Consider the following 24,851-nt stretch of genomic DNA (forward strand, 5'->3'; position numbering starts at 1 on the left):
GTGACTGACCTTAAAGGGCCAGCCTGACATCGGAGGTTTAGCTTAGAGCCCTGAACTAAACCCTCACAGATCTTTGTGTTCTGTGCATCAGAAGTGCTTGACTTCACAAGAGCTCAAAATGGTATCAACAGGTTGTCATGGGGGGGTCTAAATGTCCCCACCTCTGCTCCATTATTAAAAAATCTGTCCTTCCCTCTTGGAACAGTCTGCAGCTCAAACAGCAATAAAATCTGAAACTGACTTTCACTTTCATTGCTCATCATCATCATTATGTGTCGTTATACACCATGACAGTATAAACAACACTGAGGGGTGATCCACATCCACTGTCCCAGCTTTTCATTAAGCCACTAAACACCACTGTTTCTAAGTCAAAACTACCATTACCTGAAAAAAAAAGAATGAACTGTTTCAGAGCATCGGAAGACTCACACAAAGATCCTGGAAATATTACTATTGTGTATCAACCAACCTGCCTGATTATTGACATCAAATTCCATAAACAGGTGAGTTGTGGAGTTTTTTTTTTCACCTTGTTAGCCATACATAGGCTGCTGTCTGCAACACACTGCAGTTATGGAGGGCATCTCTGAAGAATTTACATCAGTCCATCATTCACAGGTAGAAGCTGAGCTCCACGAGACTCTAGAACACATTACAGCTCTGCATCATTTTCATATATGATTGACTCTCAAACTCAGAAAGTCAGTAGATGAACAACGTTTCCTTCTTATCTGGATGGAGATTTGCAGTTGTGGGTAAAAGAGAGCAACACAGCACAGATGATGCTCCATAAAAGCAGAAAAAGTCCGTCATCCAAGCAGACTGTTTTCTTTGTCTGATATGTGGAACTCTACTGTAACGGAATTTTTTTATTTTTATTATTGAAACTGTTTGTATTATGTTTGAACGACATATATATATATATATATATATATATATATATATATATATATATATATATATATATATATATATATATATATATATATATATATATATTTACCTGAAATATTATTGTAAATGTTGTTGTTAAAGTTCTGAACTTGTTTAATTGAAGTTTATGCTTCTGTGCTTTCTTTATGCTTCCCTGCATGTTAATGTGTAGTGGCAGTGGCGCAGTGGGTAGGCGCTCGCCTTGCAGCCGGAGGGTTGCCGGTTTGAGCCCCTGTCCCTGTGCTGGCATTGTGTCCTATTTAATTGTCTATTTAAACAGTAGCGCCGGTCTCTGGCTGCATGAGTGCAGATGCTCGTCTCTGGATGAGTGATCTGGAACGCTCATTTCGTTGTGTGCACAGTGACAATGAGTTGAATGTAACATCTTCAAGGCTCCTGACTGACAGAGAGGTAATCAAATCAACTCGTCGAAAGGAAAAAAAATCTTGTGTGTAATCAAGCTTATATTGTTGGGGATGTACCATTTATACAACTAACAATGACATGGATCACAAACACACATCATAAATCTCTGTAGCTCCTCTTCACTGTTTGAAACTCTCTCCAGTGATCACTGTCTGAACACGCTAAAGACAGGAGACGCTAACAGTTAGTTTATGTTGCCACTGGGCCTGAAAACTCCTCTGCTAGATAAGAGACTTCCAAACACATCTTCTATCAATGTTACAGTTACAGTATGGAGCACCTTAGAAGACGATACTTGGGACATAATGAAGAAAACTGAATTGAATGAGTTGAATGATTTCTAGAGTCTTTTTTTAGCCTTTAAAAGCAACAAAAATGTCTAAAACAGTGAATGTGAGTGAGCCGCGTGAACTCAGCCGACACTGTAACACAATGGGCCGTTGGAACAGGAAACAATAGAGGCTGTAATCTTTAATATTTAGCAGCTGTGAGCTCCATCAGAGAGTGTCCTGTGTTTTATCAGCCTGACCAGCCTGTCAGACCACACTGAGGGCATGACAGGCCCGAAGCGACGGTCAAAAAGTTATTTTCAGATTTCTGAAACAAAGACAGACTAACATCAGTCAGCAGTAAGATCATTATACACTCACTGCTTTGTACAGAAACCCCAAAGTGCCTTATCTGAACAGGGAGCTTAAAGGTCAGGGGTTAGGTGCATTGCTCAATGACACTTCAGCAGCACAAAGCTGTGAGGGGACATCAGGAAAACCATTTGACACTCTGAGGGACACTGAAACACAGGAGACAGTAAAATAAAATCCAGACCTGCTTTAAAGTTTTATTTCTCCAGAGAGAGGTGGCCGAGCTCCACCTACCCTCACACACACACACACACACACACACACACACACACACACTGATGGACAAACCACTTTTCCTATTCCACTGATGAGTTCAGACTTTTTCTCCTGACCATGAGAAATAAACTGAATAAAGAAATTAAAGCTGAGCGGCTGATTTCTTCTTCTAATCCAGGGGAATGAACGGTTGAGTTTAACAGCAAAGGAAGCAGAAAGGTTTGTGAGTGTAATACAAACACCATCATCAGGAATGAACCTTCCTTATTAACTGATGATCCGACCAGGGCTGCAGAGTGGAGCCTATCCAGCCTGACTCTGGGTTACAGATGAGCTACAGCTCAGAGAGGTCACCATCCATCATAGATTCAACACTGAACCACAGACACACACACACACCTGCTGATTAGTGTTCAGTACCATCGAGATAAAATCCCAGAATTTCACTCAGCAAACCTGGAGCTTCTTGGATGGTCTGTCAGTCCAATGAACCACACAGTCATATTAATGGTGGGATACAGTGAGGAAAATAATGATTTGATCTTTGCTGAATTCGTCAGTTTGCTAACAATGATTTGAGTTTTTCCTGGATTTCTGGCTGATATTCTGTCTCTCTGGATTAAAATAAACAACCATAAAAGTCAGAGACAGTAAATTTCTTTAGAAGTGAGCAACCTTACAAATTCAGCAGGGATCAAATCATCATTTCCCACACTGCAATTGTCATGTTTACCGAATGGTTGGACTCTAGAAGCTGTACCCAGAGGCCCACAGCAGTATTAAAAGACTTCTGTACTTGAAACTTGAGGAAATTCAACACGTGGAATGACAACAGGTTATTGAGCAGGTACGCCAGACTTTAAATGCTGCTTTCTGATCAGGAGACACAAAAACAGGTGTGAAAGGAAAGAGGAGGAAAACAAGCCCAGACTGTCGGGACTGTGACAATAACTGCAATAAAAAGGCTCCAAAAGGCTCCAAAAGCACAAACACGGTCCAGAGGTCCAGCTCAGGGACTCCGGTTAGCTCCAGTTAGCCTAGCAGACAGCTAGCAGCTACAGCCACCTGTGTCGCCATCCACCTGTCAGTCAAAGAGGCCACGCCCCCAATAATGCAAACTTTAACTCTTATCACTTTAAACCTTGAGACACTTTATACTCATTGGCTCTCATCCCTTACTTTACCTTTGAGACTCAGATGTGATGCCCATCTTTTATACTCGGTCAGTGAGTAATGAGCTGTTCTTCAGCCTGCTGCACCCACAGCGCCACCCATAGGGCAGGAGTGTGAAATGGCAATAGGAGTGTGTGAAGGATGGTGATGGCTCTATGAAGACAATCAGAAAACCTTCAGCTGCATTTTAGCCCTGCGAGAGAGTCGTGAACATCCAGGTGTGCCCTGCCTCTCACCTGCAACAACTCCAACCCCTCCACAACCCTGAAACACACAAGCAGTCGTGAAAATGGATGGATGGATGGATGGATGGATGGATGGATGATCCTCATACATCTTTTTATAGCTGATCAGTTTTTCAAATTTGAGTTTAAATCAACCAATTAAGGGTTAATTATTAAATGTGTCCCAGCAGTCGGACTCCTGACTGCAGCAACATTTAATCAGCTCATTACTCCAGCGAGCAGCTGAGAAACAGCATTCAGGTAACAGAGCAGGCTTCCCTCCATCCCATCCAAATCTCATTCATGAGAGGACCCGTGTTCATTTACACACTGATATCTTAGCATTAGCACCGTTTGCCAATAAGTGAGAGAGGATTGTTTCAGCTGTTCATGAAGAACACGCTCATCTTTAAATCTGTGAGTGCTAATCCAAAGAGCTCTCTGCAGAGGGAGGAATTTAAAATGACAGAGGAGAGTTTATGAGTCTGCAGCAGGAGGAGCCCAGCATCACCTCCACCCAGAACCTGAGCCCTCAAACTACCCAATATCCTCACTGACACACACACACACACACACACACGTTACAGCAGTACAAATGGAAAGTTTCCATTCAACTAGCGGCTGATCTTTGACCTCACAGCTGGATGCGTGTGTGTGTTTTATTGGTTGGTGTCTCCTCCAGCTGCAGAGTTCACTCTTAACACACATGGAGACATTTACACGTACACACACAAAACTAGAGGATGTTTCAAAGCGTAGTATCACTGACCTGAGGGTGTGTGTGTGTGTGTGTGTGTGTGTGTGTGTGTGTGTGTGTGTGTGTGTGTGTGTGTGTGTGTGTGTGTGAACATGTCTCTTATATAACAGTAATGTGATCAAGGTATTTACAATATCAGTTACACACAGTGCAAATGTCCTCCATCTGCACCGTGCGTGTGTGTGCACACGTGCGTGTGTGTATGTGTGTGCACGCGTGCGTGTGTGCGTGTGTGTGTGTTTCTCAGAGGTGGCAAAAGTAAAGACATTCCTTACTTAAGTAGAAGTACAGATATGTGTGTTCAAAAATACTTCAGTAAATCTGAAGTACTGAATCAACTTCTTTACTTAAGTAAAAGTGAAAAAGGCTCTAAAGAGTACTCACAGTAAGAAAGTCAAAAGTCACTTTCAGGACTTTTCTACGAGCTACTGTCGTGTAAAGCCAACTGAACCTCGTGTTATATTAATAATGAAATCATATTAAATGGGTATACTTATTGTTCTTTAATTTTGCTCCATCACCTAAACAGGAACATGGGCACAGTCAGGGGTTACAGAGGGATTCAGCAGATGGGGGGGCCCTAAGGTCATGGGGGGAAAGAGTCACAGCTCCAGACTTTCTTTGTGTACAAGCTGACCAGTGCTGAGGTTTACTGCTCTTTGTGGGTTTACACAACTGAATTCAAGCAGTAACCCAGTGTTTCATGAGCTGTCCTGGCTGACCCCCCACCCCCCCCCCCACCCCCCCCCCCCACACACACACACACACACACACACACTGACAGTATGCTGTATACTGTCTGAATACTGACAGCATACAGCTGTATAAAGGCTGAATTCAGTGACTGAATCTCAGCATCATTAGCTTAAATTCAAACTCGTCTCTGCTCCCTGATGTAACCTGGAACTCAGAGCTCAGCACAGCAAACTGACCTGTTTATGGAGTCAGGGGTCAGAGGTGTTGGACGACCTAAGGGGGTGGGTGGTCCTCCTGGATATTGGACCAGCGCTTACTAGTGCTAATAGCTGCACCTGTTTGCCAATGATGGTGATAGCAAACGGGTAAAATTCTCAGCCTGGTGCAGGACTCAGGAAGCAGGATTAGGTAATAAGTAATAGGACTGGCCAGATGCTGTGGATACAAACTGAAACACAAAGGTTCCCTGCACCAGTGACCACACAACATGAGGCAGAACACCACAAAGCACAAAGTGAGACTGAGACAATGTACACACAGGATGATGAGGGAGCAGGTGAACAGGTGGGAGCACAGCTGACAAGACAGATGACAAGACAGGGGAAGTAGAACTGAACCCAAGGCACACGAGACAAGAGACTACCAGAATAAGGCAGGAAATAGCTAACACTGAGACCAGGACTGACATGACATGGAGACAAGCTTGGAAAACAACCCATCAGCTAAAGCTGTCCGAGAGCTGAAGGCGCAAACTGCCAGACCCTAAACATCAAAACCCTCAGACCCACGGAGCATGGCAGCTCATCCTGCAGCACCTTCATGCAACCTGTGAAGAGCTCCATCAGTGTATCGCAGTTTGTTTTGCAGAATGTTTCACAATATGAACATAACTTCATATATAGATCCAATATCTCTTAAAAATGAGGACATTACATGTAAGCTTCAAAGGTCCAGTTTATCAGAGCAGCCCTGAATCTAACCTCTCCTCTTCCTCCATCTTTCTCCTCTTCCTCCATCTTTCTCTCCTCTTCCTCCATCTTTCTCTCCTCTTCCTCCATCTTTCTCCTCTTCCTCCATCTTTCTCTCCTCTTCCTCTCCTCTTCCTCCATCTTTCTCCTCTTCCTCCATCTTTCTCTCCTCTTCCTCCATCTTTCTCCTCTTCCTCCATCTTTCTCCTCTTCCTCCATCTTTCTCTCCTCTTCCTCTCCTCTTCCTCCATCTTTCTCCTCTTCCTTCATCTTTCTCTCCTCTTCCTCCATCTTTCTCTCCTCTTCCTCCATCTTTCTCCTCTTCCTCCATCTTTCTCTCCTCTTCCTCCATCTCTGAGGGAACTTCTCTCTGTTTCTGGGAAACAGCAGCTGGACCTGCAGCTCGCAGACTCACTGTGAGACAAACTGCACACAAACAGTTTGTGTTTGCTGATATTAGTTCAGCTGACAGAAATGATGCATTTGAAATTACCTGCCACTTCATGCTCACTCCTGTTCTGAAGTACTGAAGTACTGAAGTACTGCGACCACAACTTATGGACCAAAAACGCTGTTCCAGTGATGAGAAATAATTCCCTTCAAATTAAACCTAAAGTAACGAGCCTGTTTTAAAAATGTGAGCAGTAGGAAGTACTATAGATATTTGTGGGAAAAGATGTCAGAAAAAGAAATACTCAACTAAAGTACAGATACCTGGAAAGTGCAGAAGCTTTGTTACTTCCCACCTCTGATACTTCTTATATTTGTGTGTTTTTGTTTAACATAGTAATAAATTCTGTTGCAGCAGAGAAATCAGTCTACAGGAGAAGGAAGCAGTAACAGTGGAAGTACTTTGAAGTACTCAGATGATTTACTGCAATAAAAGTACTCATACTATACTGTAAAATACAGTTAAAGTAACACCCTGCTCTGAATGATGATCACTAAAATATCATCAGTGAAATGACCTCTAAAATTCACACCGGTGTGTTCATTATATTTATTTTATTTAACCAGGAAAAAAATAAACTGTTGAAATTAAAAATAAAACAGAAACAACCAAACTGTACAAGCTTCGGTGCCAATAACAGGTGAAGATCTTAATAAAAGTAATTGTCTAATGCCAGAAACAAAGGTAATAACTGCTGTATACTACTGCACTGCACTGTTTGCCTCTGTACATGTGTATATTATATTGCAGTACTGCACTCATTCATATCCCTGTGCTCTTTGTTTCCTGTCTCCATCATATTAAGTCTTTAAAATATAGTCTTAATAAGTTTTGGGGCTCATTGAAATGTGAGAAGAGCCGTTTGGTCAGCAGTGGTTTTCTCCGTGGACTCATTCTTATTGTTGAATCATGACCTCTGACCTTCACTGAGCCAAGTGAGGCCTGCTGTTCTTTAGATCTTGTTCTGGGTTCTTCTATTCAATTCAATTTCATTTATATAGCCTCAAATCATAACAGCCTTCTCAAGGCGTATCATGTTGTATGATGAAGACCCTACATTACAGAGACAGGTGGCTCCTCCTCTGTGGCGTTGCACCCAAAGCAAACAGTCCAGTGATTTTTCAAACGAAAGTTTTTTTTTAACAAAAACATTAGTTTATCACAGAAACTCAGAAAGAGGCTGAACAGAACTCCTCTGGCAGGGATCAGGCAGTCACAGAGCAGCACGCAGAGCCAGGACGATCCTGAGGAAAAGGAGAGGAGAGTTAACTGGATATTAAAAGAAGGGGATTTGCTAGAGGCGAGGATCTCATGAACAGTCTTGGCGTATCAGGGAATTCAGGGCCAGGAGGAGAATAACAGGTCGGTGAGCAGATGTAATTCCACAGTTCTGAGGTGAGGAAGGGCAGGCAGGTGGTGACTGAAGCAAACGTAGTAATCCGATCCTGAGGGAGAGGAAGGAGCACAGAGGATGGGAGTGGAAACAAAACACAGGAAATCCAAAACCACGAAAGGCATGACATTCTGACACAGTACCTGATTACACCCCATCTGTCTGTGGCACCGCATCTGTCTGTGGCACCGCATCTGTCTGTGATACCAAGTCTGTCTGTGACACCACGTTTGTCTGTGATACCACGTCTGTCTGTGACACCGCGTCTGTCTGTGACACCGCATCTGTCTGTGATACTACGTCTGTCTGTGACACCGCATCTGTCTGTGGCACCGCATTTGTCTGTGATACCACGTCTGTCTGTGACACCACGTCTGTCTGTGACACCGCATCTGTCTGTGACACCGCATCTGTCTGTGATACTACGTCTGTCTGTGACACCGCATCTGTCTGTGGCACAGCATCTGTCTGTGATACCACGTCTGTCTGTGGCACCGCGTCTGTCTGTGATACTACGTCTGTCTGTGACACCGCATCTGTCTGTGACACCAAGTCTGTCTGTGGCACCGCGTCTGTCTGTGACACCACATCTGTCTGTGACACCACGTCTGTCTGTGACACCACATCTGTCTGTGGCACCACGTCTGTCTGTGACACCGCATCTGTCTGTGACACCTCGTCTGTCTGTAACACTGCATCTGTCTGTGATACTACGTCTGTCTGTGACACCGCATCTGTCTGTGGCACCGCATTTGTCTGTGATACCACATCTGTCTGTGACACCGCATCTGTCTGTGACACCGCTTCTGTCTGTGACACCGCATCTGTCTGTGATACTACGTCTGTCTGTGGCACCGCATCTGTCTGTGACACCGCATCTGTCTGTGACACCGCATCTGTCTGTGGCACCACGTCTGTCTGTGACACCGCATCTGTCTGTGACACCACGTCTGTCTGTGACACCGCATCTGTCTGTGACACAGCATCTGTCTGTGGCACCACGTCTGTCTGTGACACCGCATCTGTCTGTGACACCACGTCTGTCTGTGACACTGCGTCTGTCTGTGACACCGCGTCTGTCTGTGATACTACATCTGTCTATGACAGTACGTCTGTCAGTGGCACCACGTCTCCATACGGTACTTTTTCAGAACCGCAGGATTCAGCACGAGGTCTTTTATTCTTAAAATTCACTGTCACTCAGGTGTCTGACTTCCTGTCCTTCTCACCTGCTCTGTGCAGCTTGATGTGTTTTCTGTAACAATGAGCAGAAAGACCTTTTAATGTCTGAAATAAAGAGCAAAAAAAGAAAAGACCAAAAAAAACTTTCTTCATGGTGTCTTGTTAAAACCACCAGCTTAACATTATGTAGCCCCCCTCCTGCTACCCAAACATCTCTGACCTCGCGGGTCATGGACCTCCTTTGGTGTCTGGCACTGGGATGTTGGCAGTGGATCCGTTGGGTTCTGTGGGTTGTGGGGTTAGGCCTTGGGATCTGGGGAGTTTGGAGCCTGGGTCAACACCTGGGATTTGTTCCTCGACTTGTTCCTAAGGAGGAACCTGCTGGCGGAGTCTGCTTCCTTCGACAGAGCCACATGAATAATAGATGATCAGTGTTATCCACCTCGGCCTTTTCTCACTTCCAGCTGGTTTTCACATTAAAGTACCTGAAATGAAGAAAACTGCAGGGAAAAATTTAAAGTTTGAAACATGTCGTTTAGTTTTTCATCATCAGCTACAAAACCTTTATTTGAGTTCTGTTTTACTGCATGAATATAAATGTATGATATTGATAGTTAAAACACACACACACAATGCAGTCAGTGTGTGAGCCGGCCTCTCCTGACACAGACACGTCCAACAATGAGCCCTCAGTGTGGTCTGACAGGCTGATAAAACACAGCACACTCTCTGATGGGACTCACAGCTGCTAAATATTAAATGTTGCAGCCTCCATTGTTTCACATTCACACTGCCTTTTGTGTTCAGTCAACATGTCTCAGAGTTCACACCACACACAAAATAAACCCAACCTTCTCCAGCTCCTCTTCCTGTCCATCAATTTTCTGAGAAGATTTGAGTTACAATCTTTTACATGAAACTCACCATAAATATTCATGATGTCTGGATTTCAGTAAACCATCCCATGACTCTTCTTCTGTTAAAGGACTAAAAGGCAACAAGATATAGAATTTAATAAAACCTGCTCATCATGTTCCTGCTCCCCAGATGATGAACCTCTTAAGCACCAACCTCAGAACTCTTAATGTGCTTTATTTAATCCAAAAAGATCAGATGAAGCCATCAAATATTGGCCTAATACATTTTAAATAATGACAAATCCATCAATCCATTAATCACATTATTTATAATTCTCATTACACTGGAATACAAAAGCATTTCTTACAGCATTAGCAGTCCACTGTCTGCAGCGATGTGTGAGTGCCAGGTTAGACCACAAAGTTTAAACTCTTCTTAATTTGATTTGTGGTTATAAGAAGCAGTGAAGTTTAACAAAGACGTAACTTTACATCAGGTTCTGTGTGTTTTATCCATCACGACTTCTTAGTCCAGACAAAAGCAGCTCCAGATGTATAGAAAGTGGACGACAGCCTGTTTCTGCAGACTTTGATCACCTCAGTGCCCACACTCGTTTCATCGAGTCTTTTTGCTCTGGAACCGAGCCTGGATCCCAAACATGGTGAAGCCATCAACTGCTGCAGAGAAATTTCTACTGATAGAATAATACTGCACAGGTGAGCAGCTCTATGAGGCTGTACTCTGAGCTAGATGCTGCCACCAGAATGGAACTGAACCTGAGACAGTGTGTTAGTGCCACTGTAGGCATAAATGAATATATACAGGCTAATATTCCATGAAAAAAGGAGAGTTTTAAAGATTCAAGTTGGACATTTATTAGAAAAACACCAAGAGGAATTGCGCATTTTTATTTTCCATCACAGACTGGACCAGAACATAGAAACGCATTTGCTGCTCCATACTGTTGTAGTGAAGAGGGAGCTGATGGTGAAGGTGAAGCTGACAGTTTAAGCTAAGGGTACTGACCATAAGAATGACACTGAGGACACAAGCAGCAGAAATGAGCTTCCTCCAAAGGGTGTCTGCGCTGCCTCTTAGAGATAGAGCGAGGAGCTAAATCAACCAGGAGGGGCTCATAGGTGAGGTCTCCAGGAGGAGACCCTGGAGTAATGATGTGTGTCCTCCCGGAAGAGCAGGATGGATGGATGGATGGATGTTCAGGTCATGTCTGAGTCATTCACACAATATCCCAAAACAATCTTTTCCTAAACTTGACAGCAGGTGGAAAAAAGCATCCTCCAGGCTGGGAGACCTGAGGCTTAGCCCACCTCCACCCCCCCAGCCTTCTCACGTGGACTTTGTGTGTCCTTCATTGATGTCATTGTAGTTCTAGCAGCACAAAGCAGTCACTGGCAGAGTTTGTGTTGAAATCAGTTTCTGCAGTCAAACTTTGTTTCACCTTCTGTTTGTGCTTTTTTGTGCACTTGCGTTACCAGATTTCACACTTAAACACATTTGGATGTTTTCTGTGGAGAGAAATCCCACCACAGAGGGGGACTCATCAGGTCCAGACTCAGCCTCAGACAGAGAAAGCTTTAAAGGCTAACGTGCTCCCGCTATCAGCTCAGCCATCTCTCTGTGTCTGATTAGGCTTTGACTCAACAATGTGTTCTGGATTATTCACACAATGCAGCTCAGTTAGAGACGCGTCTGCAGCTCTTTGGTCCGTTTGCCTCAAACGGCTGCTGCTGGCCGCCGCTGACCACCATCTGGTTTCCACCATCTTATTGACGAGCTGTTGACCTGGAAACAGATGGTTTCTGATTGGCTGCGTCTGACTCATTCCTGTGTTTGGGGTTCATGTTCATACCAACGTGAAATAAATGCAGTGCCAGATATCAGATCAAGAGTGTCATGAGCTGATCATGGGTGATATCTGTTTACCTTCATGGCTCCTCCCTGTGCGTTTGATGCTGAGACAGGTGGAGGCTGCTGAGTCTGAGGACGATGGTGTCGTTGGATTGGGTCATTGGAGGGGGAGCAGCCTATTAAACTCTGGCGACTTCCACTTCACTGTTGCCGGCTCATGAGCAGCAGGATTAGAAACAGGAACTGAACCGTGAAGGCTGAGTTTGCATATTCTGGGCTGGACACTGTTACCGTGAAGCGTCTTGTAAACAGGCTTCATAAATAGTAAATCTTAATTATGTATCATACACTGTAAACAGTGAGCACTTTTTGGCAGGTCAGCAGGAGTGAGAACACTGTTTTGTTGAACACCCAGTTTACTGGTGAGGAGACAGCAGACTGCTTTTGCCCTTCACTGTCACAGAACAGTGGAGCTCATCATGAACCCTTCTTTGTTTGGTGATGACATAAATCACCTGTCTGAGTCTGACCTGAGTTCAGAAAAAGCCTGACTATCACACTCTTTCCTGTAAACCTGTGTACAGGTAAAAGCTGTTAGGGGGCGGGGCTTCATGCATTATAAAACTAATTGTAACATGTTTTCACATCATTGCTGATTTGTACAGTTGCCAAAATCTACATTGGTTCTGATAATCAGCACTTGATTTAGCAGCTTATGGAGAAGAAAAGCTTTTTCCTTGAAGTCTGTGTCACAAAGACAACTGTCAGAAAACTCAGTGCTCTTAGAAATGACTGACTTTAATCAGTTTGTTGCCCGCTTTGTGCACGCACACCCTAAAGAGGGACCTGACTGGGTGATTATGTCATGTGACACAGTGAGACAAATGGAGTGCTTCCTGTCTTCACTGCGCTGCCTGGACATCTTCAGCTTTCTGCACGACGTCGCCTCTTCAGTCGGTGTAGATGAAAAATATTGTGAAAACAGTCACTGTATCATAGTATTAATATTACAGTACGAAAATACTCAACCACAACTAAATGTCCTGCACTTTAGCCACACAGGCTCAGAGACCGGTCAGTAACCACCTGATAAAAACTGATCAGCAGGGAAAATGGACTCGTTTTTATAAAGTGCTTTTCTACTCTGAGCACTCAAAGCACTTTATTCAACTTGTTTACATTCACAACTAAGCTAAGTGCTTAATGTCTAACATTCACACTCCAACACTTGTATCGGAGCACAACTTCGATGCAAGTTGGGGTTCAGTATCTTGCCCAGGGATAGTTTGGTATGCAGTTTGGAACAGCCAGGAATCAAACCGCCAACCTTTCGGTTAGTAGGTGACCTGCTCTACCTCCTGAGCTACAGCCACCCCGGCAGCTGTCGAAGTTTTACTGTTATGATACTTGTACATTAATGTGAACGTTGCATTTTACTGCTGGGGAAGTTTGAGGTTTAGTTCATTTTCCATATTTGATATTCTTCTGGGGGTTAATCCACCATCATGTCTGCAGTCATACGTCTGCTGTGGCTGTCCTGTGAGGACCACATATCCATAAAGCTTTCCATGTGCTCAGGAAAAGGGGCCTGCACCCTCAGAGCGACACAGAAAAGCCTGAGCACTGTGTGACACGTTTAACTGAATATTTACACGGGGAATAAAATAATTAATGCAACATTGCATTATTAAACCATTTCATACATGCTAATCTGAAAATTCTGGTGTTGGTGGTGGTGCTTGTCAGTCTTCCCTGTGAAGGCTTTCCTTAATAAAATGCTGAATAACGGTGATTACCAAGAGACGACTTGTAAGCTGATCAATCGCAGCATAATGTGCTCGTTTACTGAGCCAGAGGCAGCCTGCCAAGCACACTGGTACAATTAGTACAGATTTATCCACAATGTCCAAACGGCCTGAATGCTGCCAAGCTCCAGCTTTTGTTAGCGGGATACAAAAACACACTCATGAAAATGGCAGAAACTAGAGATTCCAGTGGCTCGTCACCAAGCTAGGAGCCAACTGCAGCCACAAGATGGCAGTAATTCGTAGGATGGATGCAAACAGGTAACAGATCGATTCAGGAGCTCAACACTGTTGGAGACGTAAGGAGAGAGGTCACTTGGGTATGTTTTAATTGGTCTATTTAGATAGATAGATAGATAGATAGATAGATAGATAGATAGATAGATAGATAGATAGATAGATAGATAGATAGATAGCAGCGGATGTTTGCTGACCGAGGCCTTATGCAACAGCAACATATTTGTCAAACGTCACAAATGCAAAGCAGGTCAGTAGTGTGTGGATGTAATTACTGCTTTTATTATCAGTAACTAGCAGCTGTCATATTTAATGCTTGCAGACATGAACATGTTTTTGGTGGGACGAGTGAAAAGAAGAAGCATTGTTGTTTTAAAGAGAGCAGCAGAAGTTGAAGCAGGGCTCTGAATACCGTGGTTATGAGTGTTCTTCCTCTGCTGCAGGTCAGGCAGGAGTCTGGATTGTTGTTTCTGGTAAATGGACGGGTCCACGCAGGGTTCAGGTGAGGTGAGTCTGAGGTCGTCTTCAAAGCATCAGTGTTTGGACGTTTAAAGGGTAAAAGCATGCATAGAGATCGGAGCGAACTTTGACCTCTGAGTGTCTCTTGAAAGGTTTAATGAGCATCACGAGTGGCGGGAGTGGCCAACTTTAAACGTGGAGACATTCTTCTGTTAGTCTCTAACTGTAAACATCACAGAGGTCATCTGTGGTGGGACATGTTTCATTTATAACTTATATTTTCAAATGAAAAGCGTCCCCGGCCCGTTCATGTCCTGTCTCTGTCTCTGTTGTTTCCTCTGAATGGTGTGAGGCCCATTTTACCCTGAGTGACCCCCTCCTCCTCCTCCCTCGCTTGTTCATTCGGTTGTTCTGCCTCTACTTTGTTGCACGTCTGTTGTTCACTTTCTGGAGGTCAGTGTGTTTCAAGCAGTCAGGCAGAAACTTCCAGAAATTTCTTTTCTGGGTGTGTTTGCTCACGAGGCGGGCGGGTGGTCGCACAGTGACCGTTTTTACTTTATGTTTGACGCCACTGAAAGGATTCGATCAAAGCTGAACTTGTGCGACACTGCCAGTGGGACTTCCACAAATAAATGAATTAGGGATGGCACGATACCACTTTTTTATGTCTGATACCGATACCAATATTTTACATTTGGATATTGCCGATACAGATACAAAGCTGATCTTTTTTGTATTATTATTTTAAAAATTTTTTAAATGCCTGGATCAATTTTACATAAGTCAACAGTCTCTCAGTCTCGACAAAATCAAAATCTTTTAGTTGTCCCACATACAAGACTGAGGACCCGGGGGGGGTGTTACAGTTCTCCGTCGTCTTCTTCTTCTTGTGGGTTTGCGGTTGACCAAACCAGCTTAAAGCTGCATTACCGCCACCTACTGGAATGGAGTGGTGATCAGGAAATAACCCTCTGACTTCTCCGTCACTGTGACGGATTCCCTTTGACACTGAGCAAACATCGCTGACATGTTTTTCCACGCCTCCACCGCTCTCTGCATGTTTGTGTGTTGTGCTCGCTGTGCTGAGAATTTCAGCTGTTATTTTATTCTCTACTTCAGCTCCCGGACATACTGCTAGCAAACTAGTGATTGTCCAGTACCGGAAGGACCCCTTACCTGTCAATATATTTTTTTATACTTTAATCCCTGATTAGTGACTAAATATAGACCTGCAGTAGAAACGTATTTAGGAGAATGCTTGTGAATATAAAGCATTACAACATTACGCTCACGCAGCCCCCAATTTTTCAACATAAACACTGATGACACAACAGCAGCATTCAGCTGTTTTATGTGCAGTCTGTCTGCACAAGCACAAAGAGGCGGAGCTGGTGAGCTCAGATGGAGTGGAAGAAAGTTTTCCCCCTGTAACCTCCATTAAACCTTTACTGGGAAACAGCTGGAGGTCCTTCATCAACCACCTGATCAGTAAGTGAAGAAAAGAGAACTTTGTAGCTGCTTCATCCACTCTGTTTCACACAGGGAAAAACTGCAGTACGGAAGTTAAAATATGCAGATGAACTGTTAATGTGAAAAAAGTATTTCTTATCCAGTTACTTTGGGTAATTGATGGAATAATTGATTGAATACTCGATTACTAAATTAAGCGATAGTTGCAGCCCTACTGAAATTTGCAACATGCCATAAGCCAATGCAACAGGATTCAGTTGATAGAGCGATTGTTGTAAGTAAGTAAAGTTTATTTATTTAATGCTTTACACAGACAAAAAGTCACAAAGTACTGTACAATAATGAAAACACAATATCAAAAAAAAAAACAAAACACCATGTTAAAACATATTAACATTACCATATTAGAAGAAAAAGAATAAAAATAAAGTCAACAGAAAGCCAGTTAAACAGAAAAGTTTTCAACTTTTTTTTAAGACACCACAGAGTCAGCTAAATGGAGCTGGAGTGTAAACAGTTCCAGAGCTTTGGCACCACTAGCTGAAAAGCTCTGTGCCCCTCCCTGGTCCTTAGTCTTGTATGTGGGACAACTAAAAGAGATTTTGATTTTGTCATGTGAGAGACTGTTGACTTTTGTAAAATGTATCCAGGCATTTAAAAACAATTGTTCTTTTTTTGTTTTCTTTAAAAAAAGAACAGATTTGTATCGTTATCGGCAGATATCCAAATGTAAATTATCGGTATCGGTATTGGACCTAAAAAAGTGGTATCGTGCCATCCATAATTTAAATGCAGGTACTTTTTTCATCAATAAGTTTATTTATTGATCCATGCATACATCCACTGATGATCTGGTTAAAAAGAAAAAGATTAGAATACGACAACGTTGGACAGAGCGTGCTGAAAAATGTGTTTGATTTGTGTTTCAAACAGCTGTTGGTCCTGCAGGTGAGCTGTTGCAGATAACCTGCAGACAGGTGAGCTTCGTGACTGGTGACAGCTAACACGTGCCTCCTGACACTGTAAACAGAGCTTGTTGTAACTCCTCTGGGGTTGCAGTTCCTCTGGTGTCCAGCAGAGGCGCCACAGTGAGTCAGTCCCCATAGACTCCCATGTTAAAACTTTCCAGCAGAAATAAACATGTTTACAGGTACAGAAACTGCTTTGGTCTCTGTGGATCCTTCATAACAGCTGTGTGGGGGAGGATGTTTCTATAACTCACCTGTTTAAAGTTTGCATGACTAGGGGCGTGGCCTCTTTGACAGGTGCTTCAAAATGCAGAGTCCCTAATTACTTGGTAACATCACCCACCATGGCTGTGACCATCTTTTTATATATATATAGACACACACACACACACACACACACACGTTATGTATATGTTCTGAGCTCACAGCATAAGCTCCCACATGAAAGATGAACAGCAGTCTCCTGGTTACAGTTTTTCCTCCTTATGTGGGTTTAAGCGTCCTTTTATCCGCAGCCTCTGCAGTCTTGGAAAACATCTGCGGCTTAAACAGGTCAGTGTGCAGATCGTTTGCTGCTTTCTGGTCCATAATCTGTCAGTGTCACAGAGGCCACAGAAACGTGACCATCCTCAGTGGGGACAGAGCCTTCTGCCAGACACACCAAGGTCACGAGCATTGTTCGGAGAACGCTGCTTCTGATCCCGAATGTTTGCTGTCAGGGTTCAGGGGGGTCGGGGGATGTAAAGACCGGACGGCTATAATTGGACCGAAAGTCACGGCCGATGCTCTGGACTCAAAGAAAGAAAAGACAGAAAGAGAACCTGATGAAGGGAGACAGAACAGAGGGAATGTCTTTGCTCCATGTGAACTGAAGCTGAACCATCAGGATGAAAGAGTTCAGAGATAAAGAAGATCCAAATTAGTTAGAAATTCTGCTTCACATAAAAAAGTGAACACGAACGCACTCGTTAACCCCTTCAGCTCTGCCCAAGACAACAGACCTGACGTCAGTGAGCAGCAGCTCGATGGACCAGAGACGAGAGGTCATTTTACTCGTGCCAAAGCTGCAAATTAAAGTTCACGCTGAAAATGTTTTCTAATGAATCAGAATCTTGTTAGAGTTCCCTTTACATGTTACACATCAGCAACTCCTGCTTCCTGCCTTTGTCCTGGTTTTCCACACCACCTGTTTTTAGTTAGCCAATCACTCGCCCCAGAACACACCTTTCAGCGGTCTCTGTAAACCAACTCCATCTTATCCTGGTGTTGCCATCTTGGTGTAGTGAAGCTGAATGCAACAGTTAGTCAGCTGTCAGTAATCCCACTCTGAATCCCTGCCTGCTTCCGGCTCCTTTCACACTCTAATGGGACCAAAATCTCCAAAATGAGCTTCATGTTTTATTCAAGACTTCAAACTAGAGACTGAGAGCATGAACTCATCAGAAAAGAGTTCACTGAGGTCAGCGATCCACTGAGCAGCAGGCCCGTTTTCTCATAGACCTCTATACAATAAAACTTCAGAGTCGCCCCCTGCTGGACATGAGAGAGAACGCAGGTTTAAGGCTTTACAGAGCTGCAGAAGCTGCAGTCCAAACGCTCAACAACAAACAACAAATGAAAAGGTGAAAATGATTTTTGTATTAATTCCACAAACATCACTGACATGATAAGACAGCAGGAACAAACTGAACAGAGGTGATTAAAGGCAGATGGAGGAGGAAGAGGAGGGTGGGGTCTTCAGCTGAAAATGGCAACAGTGAGTCACCTTCAAGCTCCGAACATCCTCATCACCGAACAGCTGCAGCTGCTCCGTCCTGTCACTGGATCCTTTAAACAGAGCCACAGGATTTATGGCCTCAGTGGCTCAAACTTCACTCTCATCTACACTGTAGATATGAACTCATGATTATGGAAATGGGAGGGTCCACAGCGTATACCTCATTCAGCCTAAATAAATGCCTGTTGTGTTAAAGTCTTAATATTTATCATGCTGTGACACATCAGCTTCACTTGTGTAACATTAATATAATAAGTGCTCGTTTACACGAGATCATTTCGTGCTTTATTACCTCCATCAGCCTTGTGAAAGGACTCATTTAGACACTAACATACTGATGGGCCCTTCATGGATATTTCCACACTGGTTCTTTTCCAGCTTCCTGTAATGCCTGTGACTGGGAAAACCGTGCCAGAGCGGCTCAGTGATGTTTCCCCACAGCCGCTTGTAGAGTCCAGCGGACCTGATCTCCTGATTCCCGGAGCTGAACTATTCCTAAAACAAAGCTCTGATGTCACTTTGTAAACAGAAAGCAGCCGGGCTAGCTAACAGGTGTGTAAGCTAATATGGCCGCATTAGCACAGTGAAGATGGAGGACGAGGTTAAACTGCGCTCAGTGAAAGCTCATGTTGAAGGTGCTAGATGGGCGGAGACAAACACCTTCATATGGCAGGAAGAAGACGCCAAATATGGTCAAGACTTCATCCACAGCAGAGGTGGAAACTCCACCTGTCGGCTTTAAACTTTTAAACCTTCTTCTACAGAATTTTATTAGCAATGGTTTTATGGCACATTAAAATCCAACACTGTCTAAGAGCAGCTTTCAAAAAGCACTCCTCCATTTTCCCAGAAACTTGGATGTTTTCCCTCTGAAAATGGGATTTCCTTACCTGGATCACTGAGCATGCATCGAGACACTCCTCCACTCTGTGCCATCCATCCAGTCTGTCTGAGACGAGGACGATTCAGACGCCTCTCATGCTGAAAGTGAAGCAGGCTGAGGAGCGTCGGGTTGGTGTTTCACAGAGCTGCTGTGTTTCAGGGTGGAGACAGATGGGCTCCTCATAATGCTGCTTTGTTTTTCACTCGTTTCTCCGTCTGTTTGATCGTCTTCCCTCCTGCCTGCACATCTTCACAGAGTCGCCTCTGCTTCAGGTCCAGAGGGACCAGTGTGACACTGGGACGGTCCACCACGCTGTGGAAAACCACACATTTCTCCCATCAGTTTTCAAACAGACAGGCTCCCTCATCAGGACCTTTTTGTGCTGCATCTCAACACATTTGGTACCTTTTAGTGTCATTTTTAACTTTAACACTGTGAAGTCCTTTATTTTTTTTGTATCTAAACATAACCAGACACACAGAGAGAAAATATAGCGTTGAAATGAAACTCCCACAGGGGACACAAGCAGGCTGACGCCTGACTGACAGCCTCAGACTCAGTTCCTCTGCACAGACAAGTTCAAATATGGTGGACAGAAGACCTCAGAAACCTCCGCAGAACGTCTCTAAAAACATCATCAAGCAGTGACCTGCAGCACACATCAGCACAGCTAGCAGCCAAGTACAGAATTAACACCTCCGGGTGTGAGGCCATGGTTCTCTGATGGAGTAACTACTCTGGTTTGGGCATGAAGGACAAGCTGTCACTGTAGGAGCTTTATCTTACAATATAAAGCACTTTGAGGTGACTGTTGATGTGATTTGGTGCTATATGAATAAAACTGAACTGAAATGAATTACTGGTCATACAGTCCCACCCTCACCTATGACCATGAGCTGTAGGTAGTGACCAAAGCAACGAGATGTTGGATACAAGCAGCAGAAATCAGCGTCCTCTGAAGGGAGTCTGTGCTCAGCCTTAGAGACTGAGGTCGGCCTTTCAGAGTTGAGCTGATACTCCGCACTAAAGGAGCCAGCTGACGTGGTTCAGCATGTGATCAGGACTCCTCCTGGATGTCTGCTAGGTTGTGGTCATATCCAGCTTGGAAGAGACCCTGATGCAGTCCCAGGACACACTGAAGATGGATGGTGTTCCCCTGGACATGCTGGAGGAGGTGGCTGGGGAGAGGGAGGTCTGGATTTCTCTGCTTAGGCTGCTGCCCCCACCACCTGGCCCAGATAAGTGGAAGAAATTGGATGGATGGATGTTTCCTGTGCCATCATGTGGTGTCAGCTCTCCTATGTTAGGTTCATTCATGTGTCTGCATTTCACCATTTAGTTACAGCTCTCACTTCCTGTTTTATTTTGGTAGTTACTTGTCTCTAGTGTCTAGTGTCACGTGTTTCCTGTTTCCTCCCCCGCTGGTCTCACTGTCTTTGCTTACCATCACCTGTGTCTCGTTACCCTGCTGTGTCCTATTTCCTGGTTACCCTGGTGTGTATGAACACTGCTGTGTCTTTGTGTCTGCGAGCCTTCTTCGTGCACCTTTGTGCTTTTTGTTCAGTGTGTCTGTGCATCTGTATTTGGGTGCTGATTGCACACTTGGTGACACTGAGTTGACTCTTGCTGTGCTGGTTTATAAACAGAATTATATTTCCATAAAAAACAGATTCTGGAGGTGGAGTTTAGGACTTTTACTGCAATTAGTCAGTAGGGGGTGATCCAGATGTTTTGACTTCTGTCCTGGCGAGCTGTCATGTCATCCATCCAATTTCTACATATAAAACATGAGAGCAGGAATGGATGGATGGAGGGATTTGTCTGGCTGAGGGATAAACGTCTCTGTAGAATATATTTCGCTCTTACTTCCTCTCACAGAACAAATGGAGGAACAGAAGGAAGGGGGAGGGGGGACAGTGCTGCTATGGCAACCAGGAGTACACATCCTGTCCAGAGCGGGGCATCTAAACTGCTTTAATGTGAAATCCAGCTGCTGCAGCTGCACGACACCTCTCCCTCCATCCGGCTCACATCAGGAAGTGCTTTCCAAAGAAACTCCCTCTGGACGTCATATGAGGGAGACCCGAACTCCCAGAATGTGTGTGTGTGTGTGTGTGTGTGTGTGTGAGAGAGAGTGTGTGTGTGTGTGTGTGTGTGTTTCCACCATAAACACCTCACACACTCTGCAGGCTGCAGCTGAACCTGCAGCTCTTTCCTGTCACCTTCAGTTTAGACACAGAGACAGAGCGCACACACATGCTGTCAGGTCCAAGCAGCAACATCAGCGACAAAGTCCCCACGAAGCATGAAGACCAGATTTAAGGCATCAGGAAATGAATTCAATGAATGAGATCTCCCTGAAACAAGCGCACGCGTATGTGTGCGCGCGTGTGTGTGTGTGTTTCTTGTCACTGTAATGAGTTGTGATCTTGAATGTGCCCCTGAACATCTCATCCTCTGTCATCAGGAACTGAGACGATGTCCAGAGGATGGTCGGCCATATTGGAGGCCCTCCTCTTCCTCTAGGAGCAGCTGTCTGTCTAATTCCCATCATGCCGTGTTTCATGCTGTGAGCTTTCTAAGGCGCTGAATGATGTGATACGGCACAGCAAGGTTGTGAATAAAGGCGGTCCTGTACAGTATGTCTTTTTAAGTGACTCCTGTTTAGTGTGTGACGCTCAAAGAATGAGAGCAGGACTGGATACAAAGAGAAAAAGGCCCCACAGTGATCACTGCACTCTGCCTTCAGCCTGGTTAAAGATCACAGAACCTCCTGTGAGCACTTAAATGCTGCATTAACATTTAGTAAAATTTAAAAGAATCTATTCAGATACAAATGATGAACTTTGATCATTTCCTGTTCTACTGTTGCTTCTGTAACTCAGACTTTAATACTTTCCCAGTTTGACTCTCCATCACTGAGTGAAGAAGAGCCCGGCTAACCTTTCTGCTCTGTAAATTTACTACAGAAGAAATGCACCAGCTTACATTAGTGGAGCGCCCTCTGTCAGCTTCTTCTGCCTCCATCTCCTCCTATCCCAGCATCCTCCTCTGTCACACCAACCCTCTGCATGTCCTCCTTCACTACATCCATGAACCTCTTCTGAGGTCTTCCTCTGTTCCTCCTTCCTGCAGCTCCATCTTCATCATCCTTTGTCCAGGATCTCCTCTCTCCCTCCTCTGCACATGTCCAAACCATCTCAGCCTCTCTGATTCTGAGCTGTCCATCCTGCTCACTCCCAATGAAGATCTGAACATCTTCAGCTTGGCCTCCTGTCTTTGTGTCAGAGCCACCGTCTCCAAATCCTCCATCACAGCAGGTCTCACTGCCATCCTGTAAACCTTCCCTTTCACTCCTGCTGCTCTCCTTCTGTCATAAATCACCTGGAGACACTCCTCCCCACCTGCTCCACCCGCCTGCTCTCTCTTCTTCTTGTGGATTGTCTGGTGACCCCAGGTATTTAAACTCATCCACCTTCACTCCCTCTGCTCCTGTTCACCCCCCCCCCCCCCCCCCCCCCCACACACACACACACACACATCTATTCTGTTTTGCTTCTACTGTTTTTCATTCACTGCTTCTGCTGCAGCTGTTGGAAGAGTGAGGCTGCTGGCTCAGCAGAGGAGCTAATTCACTTTAATGAGCACAGCCTCTGCTCACATGGTTACTTCCCCAAAACGTACATCAACTTAAGGAATGTTGATCCAGCACACGCACCGCAGAGTGAGGGAAGACACAAGTGGGATGTTGCTCAGAGGTTGGTGCCTCTTTGAGTGCTCTTCACTGTCTCTAACTGAAGCTTGGTGAAGTTTAGGAAAACACCTCTTTACAATACACCTTTCACCACACTGGCTGATTTTCATCACTTCAGCTGGGCAGCTTTCAAATTCATCTATGGAGAGTCCTAACTCTCAGCGTGGACCACCACCTGCCTGCACCCAGGATCAGATCTTATCTGTATGCATCATCTCTGTGGGTGCACGAGCAGCTTCACAGGTGAAACACTGCAGCACCAGCATCGATACTAGGACCCTTCAGAATAAAAGTATCATTTCTATCCACTGATGTGAGGTCAGTCTGTGACCTCAGTGTGTTACCAAATGTTATATTAGTGTCTGCCTCTCTCATATAACTGTGTCTGTGTTCGACATTAGGCTGGACAGAAAAACGCTTCAGTTTCCTGCACACACTCACACACACACTCACACACACACACACACACACTGAATCACACACTCCAGATGTTGGGGAATAAGAGACACTTAAAGAGCTGGTGAGTTACGTACATCCGAATTTTTCTCTCACACACCGAGTTCAACACAGAGGCAGCCAACTGGGCGGCCGAGTATGACGAGAACAGAGAGCGAGCGCGACGAAAGCGAGAGCGCTCACTCCTCGCTCATAAAGACTCTGCAGCAGCAGCAGCAGCTTCTGTCCTCAGCTGTTCACACACCAAACAAACAAGAGCTGAAGGTGCCAGGAAAACGCTCCTTTAAGCTCAGATATGTGCTCACATCCCCGAGTTCATCTCCACCAAAGTCCTCCTACTTTTATTCCAGCGAAATCTGTCAGCATTCAGTCTGTAAAATCATACAGTGTGTGAAATAAAGCAAAGGCTGCATGCTCGAAGGTTTGTGGTCATCTGACCAGCAGAGATTCTGATCCAGTAAATGGTGCAAGGCCAAAGGTTTGTGGACATCATCCCCAGGGTTTAATCCTGCACACACACACACACACACTGTTCTAACATGTTCAGCTACATTTTGGCACATTGAGCCTTCATTGCTGAGTCTGTAGATGGAACTGAAGGAGCAGCAGATGAAACAAACATGTGGCTCAAACTTTGAGTGTTTCAGCATCGAGCACAGTTTCAGAAATTCCACTCAGGTACGAGCACTGGGACTTCTGTCATGGGATTTACCGCTGAGGGATCCATATGGGCGAAAGTGGTAGATATGAACCCTGAACAGATCACTGGGGAGGTTAACACCCACCAGGCCAGGGTCAGACCTGGTAGCTTTTCTTACTTCTTGGCTCCTGTAATGAGTTCTAAATAAATTGATGACAACAGAAAATGAGCTCATCGAGTGTGCTGACGTCTTTGCTGCAGGAATGAAGCTCTGACAAAGCTGTTGGACAGATTTACGGCTGTCAGAGATGATGAACTCAGAGAGACGGTCTGGAAAATGTTAAGTGACAGGAGAGAGCCTGTGACTGATGTGGTTTGTTTTTTCAATGACAGAGGCTCCATTCTTCTTGGATTAGATGGATCTCGGAAAAACGTTCCCAACAGAGCAAGGGTCAAAGAGTTTTTCTCAAAAAGCTCTGTCCTCGTCCTTACATCATACTGATTCTGTCACCTCCTAAAATCAGCCTTCCACGCTGCCGTCCAGTCGCTCAGAGTGACTGTTAACACTTCCAGCTTCAGGTTGCACACACAAAAAAATAAAGGTAAATTTTT

At 44.6% G+C, this 24,851-nt stretch overlaps 1 protein-coding gene across 1 annotated transcript in view; it reads right to left on the minus strand.

Moving 5' to 3' along the window:
- The window catches only part of LOC115799318 (NACHT, LRR and PYD domains-containing protein 12-like), a 652,446-nt gene that overhangs the window by 171,807 nt on the left and 455,788 nt on the right, over nucleotides 1-24,851 (minus strand). The window contains exon 12 of the mRNA XM_030756416.1: nucleotides 17,073-17,077. Within this exon, the coding sequence (XP_030612276.1) occupies nucleotides 17,073-17,077 (5 nt within the window). The remainder of the gene's footprint in view (nucleotides 1-17,072; nucleotides 17,078-24,851) is intronic.

Source organism: Archocentrus centrarchus, chromosome 20 (assembly GCF_007364275.1).
Source record: "Archocentrus centrarchus isolate MPI-CPG fArcCen1 chromosome 20, fArcCen1, whole genome shotgun sequence".
In the NCBI taxonomy this organism is placed as follows: Eukaryota; Metazoa; Chordata; class Actinopteri; order Cichliformes; family Cichlidae; genus Archocentrus; species Archocentrus centrarchus.